The 8,162-nt window shown below is 45.7% G+C and overlaps 1 protein-coding gene across 1 annotated transcript in view; it reads right to left on the reverse strand.

Annotated features, from left to right (window-relative positions):
• CUNH16orf70 (chromosome unknown C16orf70 homolog) overlaps positions 1 to 7,940 on the reverse strand; it is a 31,883-nt gene extending 23,943 nt beyond the window's left edge. Inside the window, exons 1-2 of the mRNA XM_003799410.3 lie at positions 7,695 to 7,940; positions 1,429 to 1,511 (exon numbers count right to left, since the gene is read on the reverse strand). Coding sequence (XP_003799458.1) covers positions 1,429 to 1,511; positions 7,695 to 7,758 — 147 coding nt within the window. The 5' untranslated portion in view covers positions 7,759 to 7,940. The remainder of the gene's footprint in view (positions 1 to 1,428; positions 1,512 to 7,694) is intronic.
• Positions 7,941 to 8,162: the final 222 nt, after the last annotated feature.

The raw sequence follows: 8,162 nt of genomic DNA on the forward strand, positions 1-8,162 counted from the left end.
GGCAGGAGACTCTCTTGAGCCCAGGAGTTGGAGGTTGCTGTGAGCGTGATGCCATGGCACTCTACCCAGGGGGATAGCTTGAGGCTCCGTCTCAAAATAAAATAAAATAAAATAAAATAAAAAAAAAGTGAGACCCCCGTATCTCTACTAAAAATGAAAAACTAAGGCAAGAAGTTTGCTTGAGACTGAGAGTTTGAGGTTGCTGTGAGCTATGACACCAAGGCACTCTACCAAGGGAAGACAAAAGGAGAAGGGCTCTCTGATGCAGTTGTCTGCCCTTGGTAGAGTGCCGTGGTATCATAGCTCACAGCAACTTCAAACTCTTATTCTTTTTTTCTATCTCAAAACAAAACAAAAAAACCAGCAAGAGCAAGACTTCTTGTCCCTACAAAACAAAAAAAACTAATGAGGTATGGTGGCATGCACCCATAGTCCCAGCTACTCAGGAGGCTGAGACAGGAGGATCACACACTTGAGCTCAGGAGTTTGAGGTTGCAGTGAGCTATGATGGTGCCACTGCACTCTAGCTGGGTGACAGAGTGAGACCTGGCCTGAAAAAAAAGAAAAGAAAAAGAAAGATCCCTCTCACCAGACCTCACTAGCCTGGCAGAGGAGTACAGTGTAGCAGAACATAATCTCTGGGTATAGGTATCAGGCTCAATTCTGACTCTGGCCTAAGCCAAATTGGAGAAGCTTCACAGAAATCTTACCAACCTGTAATCTACAACATTATTCATGTCCAAAGTAAGCTGCTGTTTGCTTTAGGATTTGAAATTAATTGTAACAAACAGAACTGAAATCAATGAGCCAGTACTCAAAGGGTCTCAGAAAAGCCACCAGGGACATCATTATCATCTATAGGTTTAAAACCATTCTCTGAGGCTTGTGACATACAGTACTACAAAGGCTATTCCACATGGCAGCACATGTTCTGTGTCATAGAAGAACTGTAGGTTTCAGAGAGTCCAGTGGAGGGGAAACTGCTCTTTGAGAGAGATTAAGGGGTGAGCTATATCTGTTTCAAATTGGGTATCCTGTGCTAGCTAGAGATGTGCACTTGAACAATCCTGAACACAAACCAAGAATAAAGCAAGAAAGACATAAAAGTGGAAGATAAGCACTAAAGAAGACCAGAGAGAGGCAGCCCCTGCAGTGATCTCCCACTGCAAAGTCCTTGTCTAAGGGCCTGTAGGTGAGTCAAGCACAGGCGAAAAGAAAGGTTTGATTACCACTCTTCCAAAACTGGCAGCACTAGATAACCAAGAGGAAAAGTTTCAGAATCAAAGAAAGTATACCTGATAACTGACCAGTGGTAGAGATTCTCCCAAACACACCAGTCTCTGCCAGTCAGTCTCTCCCAGTGTCACCTCTGGCAGTGACTCACTGATTAGGGGCTCTATTCCAACAGACAAATCAGCCCCAACTCACCTGTTCACTGTAGAGAACCTGGACATTTTTGATGATGCGACAGTGCTTCTGCAGAATGGCTACTGCTTGAGCCAGAGGCATTCCTGAAATAAAGTAAGGACATCTGTGTGGTTATTTGGGCTGTCCATTTAATGACATCTACAACTGTGCTAGACATTGGTTTCTGCAGTAAAGCCTGGGAACAGTCTTATGAGTAAATTAAAGTTTAGTAAGCAGTATGAGCTAGAATAAAGTTAAGCAGCAAATACTAAGGGAATACTTGTACTGTCTAAGGGGAGGCAGTGAAAATACAAAAAGGCTTCCTAGAAACAGGAACTTCGACACTGCTCCCAAGCAGGCAAGGGGTTTGAGAAGGCAAAGTCAGCAAGAACCAAAGAATAGAGAAAAGTACTGACTGCATGACTCTGGAGACCAAGGTTTTAGTCTTCACTTTGCCATGGCTTAGACATGACCTCCAGCAGGTCCTTTCTCTTCCTCTCTGGCACCAGTCTCTATATCTCTCTCAAATGAGGGTCTATTAGGGTACATTACTTTAAAGGGCCTATTTAAAAAGTTTAAAGTAACACATTCATCAGAATCAATTTGACTCTGCACCTGTAGCTCAGCAGCCAGGGAGGGCACTGGCCACATACACTGGGGCTGGTGGGTTTGAACCTGGCTGCAGCCGGCCAAACAACAACAAAAATAAATAGCTGGGAGTTGTGGCAGGCGCCTGTAGTTCCAGCTACTTGGGAGACTGAGGCAAGAGAATTGCTTAAGCCCAAGAGTTTAAGGTTCCTGTGAACTGTGATACCATAGCACTCTACTGAGGGCGACATAGTGAGACTATCTCCCAAAAAAAAAAAGAATCAACTGGGCAGTGCCTGTAGCTCAGTAGCTCAGTAGGTAGGGTGCCAGCTCCATATACCAAAGGTGGTTCAAACGCAGCCCCAGCCAAACTGCAACAAAAAATAACTGGGCGTTGTGGCGGGCGCCTGTGGTCCCAGCTACTTGGGGGGCTGAGACAGGAGAATCGCCTAAGCCCAGGAGTTGGAGGTTGCTGTGAGCTGTGTGATGCCATGGCACTCTACCGAGGGCGATAAAGTACGACTCTGTCTCTATAAAAAAAAAACAACAAAAAAAAACCAACTTATTTTACCAAGGATTTCAATAGATTTTTTTTTTACTCAAAAATCCACAATCATCTAACTGAACATTTAGTTTTTTAACTCATGGCAGATTTATATATGCCTCCAGTTTAAGTAATCTAAATCTCAATGATATCTCAAACATTCCAAGGGCTCACAGAGATGATGAAAAAGTTTGTTTTTTCAGCGTCCATTTTATTTTAAACTAGAAGAAACATACACAGAGACAGGTCTTGGATAATCCAAAAACAAAGACTCATAGTTTCATGAATACAAAGACAATGTGTCTGTTATTCACCACTCTCTGTATCCCTTGCACTCTGCTCAGAATTGACCACCTAGTGGCTGTTGAATATTTATTTAATGGTACTGTGGCACTGTGGGGTGGGCGACAAAAGAAAGAGAGAAAGAAGTATCATTATATCACCCCTGAACAGCACAGGGGCTCACATTCAGGATCAGCTGACCTCTAGATCAAGGAGATGAGATGTGCAGAAAATAGCTTACAAATAAAGAAATAGAAGGTTAAAAACCTGTGGCTCATCTACATTTAAACAAATAATCGTATCCCACCCTCAGTTGACAGATTTACTCTTCAGTTTGAAGAAAGGTGAGGGGTCTACAGCCATACCACCCTGAACACGCCCGATCTTGTCTGAAGAAAGGTGAGGGGAATCAGAAGGCTATTTTTGTTCTTTTCCTTTTGTATGACTTATAATCTTTTCTTTTTTTTTTTTTTTTGAGACGGAGCCTCAAGCTATCCCCCTGGGTAGAGTGCCATGGCATCACGCTCACAGCAACCTCCAACTCTTGGGCTCAAGCGAGTCTCCTGCCTCCACCTCCCAAGTAGCTGGGACCACAGGCGCCCGCCACAACGCCTGGCTATTTTTTGGTTGCAGCCATCATTGTTGTTTGGCGGGGCGGGCTGGGGATTCGAACCCGCCACCTTAGGTGTATGTGGCTGGTGCCTTATATAATCTTTTTTTTTTGCGACAGAGCCTCAAGCTGTTGCCAAGCTGTTGCGCTGGGTAGAGTGCCATGGCATCACAGCTCACAGCAACCTTCAACTCCTGGGCTGAAGCGATTCTCTTGCCTCAGCCTCCCCAGTAGGAGGGACTATAAGAGCCCACTGCAACACCCGGCTATACTTTGGTTGTACTTGTCACTGTTGTTTGGCAGGTCTGGACTGGATTTGAACCCGCCAGCTCTGGTGTATGAGGCTGGCGCCTTAGCTGCTTGAGCTACAGGCACTGAGCCTGACTTATAATCTTAAATGAAGTACTTTATAGCCTTCTACAGCTTGGGGCCTGGCACTGCAGTAGAGGATCAATAAATGTTTGTTGAGAATATGAACAAGCTGTATGCATCACTCAGCCTTGTCAATCCTGAGATGGAAAATCACGTGAGGAAAAAGATAAGCTGGCTCAGCGCCTGTGGCTCAAGTGGCTAAGGCGCCAGCCACATACACCTAAGGTGGCGGGTTCAAATCCAGCCCTGCCCGCCAAACAACAATCATGGCTGCAACCAAAAAATAGCCAGGCATTGTGGCGGGCACCTGTAGCCTCAGCTACTAGGGAGGCGGAGGCAGGAGACTGGCTTGAGCCCAGGAGTTGGAGGCTTCTGTGAGCTGTGATGCCACAGCACTCACCCAGGGGGATAGCTTGAGACTTTGTCTCAAAAAAACAAAGAAAGAAGATAAGCTCATTTAGGTGCCAAGAAGGAGAAAGCCATGTAGCTTCTCTCATCCATGTGGCATATACAAGTTTTTTGAAGGAAGATTCTTTTCCACTTAGCCACATCGAAGTGCTGGTCCCGTAATCTTGAATCACCCAGGGAGAAACCCACCCAGTAAAGACAAAGCAGCCATGGTGATTGTCACATAGCTAATGGTAAGCATTGGTACAAAAGGCCTCTAAAATAAACCGACTATATAAATGGCAAAGAAACAGAAGCATTGTTCCAGCTATAACAGAATGGTCAACCTTCTATACTGCATAAATCTAACTTACATATCTCATCCCTTGCCTGCTTATAACCCCACCATGGCTTTCCATTACAAGAGGATAAAACCTAAACAACACACCATTGCCTAAAGGCCCTGAATATGCTGGGCCTTGTCCAGCTCCATCTTTCTTTCCACTGCTTACCATGCTTCACCTTTGTTACTAGCACATGTCTGTTCTTTCCTACATCAGATCTTTGCAATAGATTTTTTTTTTTGAGACAGAGTCTCACTCTGTCGCCCTGGGTAGAGTACTGTGGAGTCATAGCTCATAGTACCCTCAAATTCTTGGGCTCAAACGATCCTCTTGCCTTAGCCTCTGAAGTAGCTGACAAACTATAGATGACTACCACAACTTTTTTTTTTTTGAGACAGAGTCTCAAGCTGTCACCCTGAGTAGTGCTGTGGCATCAAAGCTTACAGCAACCTCCAACTCTGGGGCTCAAGCAATCCTCTTGCTTCAGTTTTTTTTTTCTATTTTTAGTAGAGACAGGGTCTCACGTTTGCTCAAGATGGTCTTGAACATATGAGCTCAAGCAATCCACCTACTTCAGCTTCCCAGCGCTAGAATTATAGGTGTGAGTCACTGCACCCAGCCTTTTCTATTTTTAGTAGAGATGGTGCCTGGCTCTTGCTCAGGCTAGTCTCAACTCCTGAGCTCAGGCAATCCACCTTCTTGGTCTCCCAAGAGCTAGGATTAAAGGCATGAGCTACCACCTCTGGCCTAATCACCTAATTTGTGACTCACATCTTAATCTGTTTTCTGTATACACCTAAAGGCAAATAAAAGTCAACAGATTAAAAGTGACCTTTTCCACCTTCTCTGTATTCTAGGTCTCAATACTTCTAATATCTACCAATCTCTCAAGTCAGAAACCTCTAGATTTCTCCCTTCTTCCCTATTTCTCCAAATCTAGTCTCCAAACTGTTCTTCTTAAACCAATTCTCACAATTAATGCTGTCTCTCTTTGCAGAGACTCCTTTAGTGTCCCAGGTAGATCTAACCAAATATAACTAGGTCTCTGGGAAAGCCATTTTCTTCTTCTACCAGTACATCATGATGTAATTATAATGCCAATTGCTCATGGTTCCATGCATGTGCCATCTATCTTTCTACTGTTTTTTTTTTTTTTCTTTCACTTGCCTGGAAGGTTTATAGCTCCCGGAGGTAGACAGGAAGCCTTCTCTGAACCCCCAGGTCAGTCCAAGTCCTTTCTCTCACTCCACAGCTCCCTATACATTCTTTACTTCATTATAATAAAATGATCTATTTATATAGTCTTTCCCTATCACTACACTAAGCTCTTCAGAGCATAAGATCACTTCTTATTTAATTTTCAACATTTGTGAGCAGAGTCCACAAAGGTGCATGCTGCTTTTGGCAAAGTGAACCTCCAGTCTCTGGATCAATATAATCTCAGAGAAGGTAGTTTCTCCAGTGACCCTTCAATCTACCTTCTTTGGACATTTTCAAGACTAATTTAAAAAACAGATTCAGAAACATGCCTCCACATCAATACGTTCTGTAACTCTCATTGAAAACATTATTTCAAATTTGCATGACCTTTACTCCACTACTGTCAAACCTTCAGTGGCAGTTAACAGAAACTGAGCTCGGCCTAGGTTTTCCTGTCCCTGTGTTGTTGGCATTTCCTTAATCTCCTACCATTATACAAAGGCCAGGGAGGCAACCAAGAAGCTGGATGCAGCTCTCCCCATTGTGATGCCCGGAGGATGATTTCAAGACCCAGATATATCTGCATTTGCACAGATTTCAATAAGAAACCTAATGATAATGTTAATCCCACTCTGAGAGGGCAGAGCACCGGGAAACCCAGAAAATCCCTGCCTGTTTGGCTATTTGTTTATCACCTCTATTTCTCTGAACCTGTTCCTCACCTGGCAAATGGAGATAATAACACTTGTCTTACAGGTTTATGGTGAGAAGTATGGCCTGGTTCACTAGCCTAGGAAGGTAATCCTAAAGCACAGAGTCCCTGCCCAGACCTATCTCTACCTAATAGTCCCAAACATAAATTGGATGTGTTGAGGATGGGGGAGAAAATAGAAAGGAAATATGACTTTAAAAAAAAGTCTGGTGGCTCGGCGCCTATAGCTCAATCGGCTAAGGCGCCAGCCACGTACACCTAAGGTGGCGGGTTCGAATCCCCAGCCCGGACCCGCCAAACAACAATGATGGCTGCAACCAAAAATAGCCGGGCGTTGTGGCGGGCGCCTGTGGTCCCAGCTACTTGGGAGGCGGAGGCAAGAGACTCGCTTGAGCCCAGGAGTTGGAGGTTGCTGTGAGCTGTAATGCCACGGCACTCTACCCAGGGGGACAGCTTGAGGCTCTGTCTCAAAAAAAAAAAAAAAAAAAGAAAGGGTGAAGGGAGAAAGGTAGGCCAACAAACCAGAAAATGACCAAACTATATATATGTATATATATATTTTAACAAATTTTCTTTCCCTTAACTCCTATTTCACAGCTGGGGTCCAGGTTTATGACTACAACATCACACACAGACTACATTTCAAAAGAGAAGGAAACGAGTCAGATGTTCCTTTAACACACACAGACTTCCTAACTCCCTTGACCAGATCTCCGCCATCAGATTATGGAATCCAAGCCTGGATTTCTCCTCCAAAATGAGGCAACCAGCAGCCCAGAAAAGCAGAGGGAGAGAGACCAGAGACCACAGCGATGATTAGAGGTGTCAGTCACTTCTTAGCCATTGTTTAGTCAGTAAACTGGGAATAAGAATAACAATAGTACCACTCTTCAGTACCAATAAGTCAGACAGGGTTACTAGAGATAATTACGTTCAAACAGAACAGCGGCGGGCTTTAAGTGTTTTGGGTGAACCAGGTATTATTATTACTACTACTACTGTCTCACTAGCCTAGAAAAGACCCTGCTTAAGGCCTGAGGCGAGGGCTTTGGTGCCTAGCAGAGCCACTAACAGGCGGATCCGGCCGGTCGGAGCTGTTATCTAGTGCTTGGAGCCCAAATAGATTAAGGATGGAAGAGGCGAGGATCCTCGGGAGCAGGGGCGCATAAGGGACAGAGAACAGATATGGAAAGGGCTCAGAGAGAACAGATCAGCAAATGGGGTCCTGACAGAAGACTCCAAACTCACCCAGTGTGAATTCCCATTGCTCGTTCCCCAGAGAGCGTTCGGGCACCACCTCCAGATCCAGCATTGGTTCGGCTCGCCGGGCCCGGGCGGCCTCCCAGCGGCAGCGCAGAAGCGACCAGAGCTAAGAAGACAAAGCAGCGGCTGACAAGCCGCCCCCACTGGTCCGATGCGGCCCTGCTCTCCACCTCCTCCCTGGGCCAGGGAGACGGTACCAGCCTAACAGCACACCTCACCTCACCTCACCTCACCTCACCTCACCTCACCGGCAGCAGCCGCGGCGGCAGACACAGCAGCAGCTGCGGGAGCTACTGCAGCAAAAGTGACGCGCCGGGCCGTAAAGTGTGGGGAGGGCGGGGCGAAGGCGGGAGTTCAATCGCGGGGAGGAGCCTACGGTGGAGTCGCGCACGCGCATAGCCCAGATCAGGCGGCTGAGCCGGTCCAGGCGACAGCTCCGGGACTTCTGTAACC

The sequence above is a fragment of the Otolemur garnettii genome, unplaced genomic scaffold, assembly GCF_000181295.1.
Source record: "Otolemur garnettii isolate 467f Iridium unplaced genomic scaffold, OtoGar3 scaffold00151, whole genome shotgun sequence".
Classification (NCBI taxonomy): domain Eukaryota; kingdom Metazoa; phylum Chordata; class Mammalia; order Primates; family Galagidae; genus Otolemur; species Otolemur garnettii.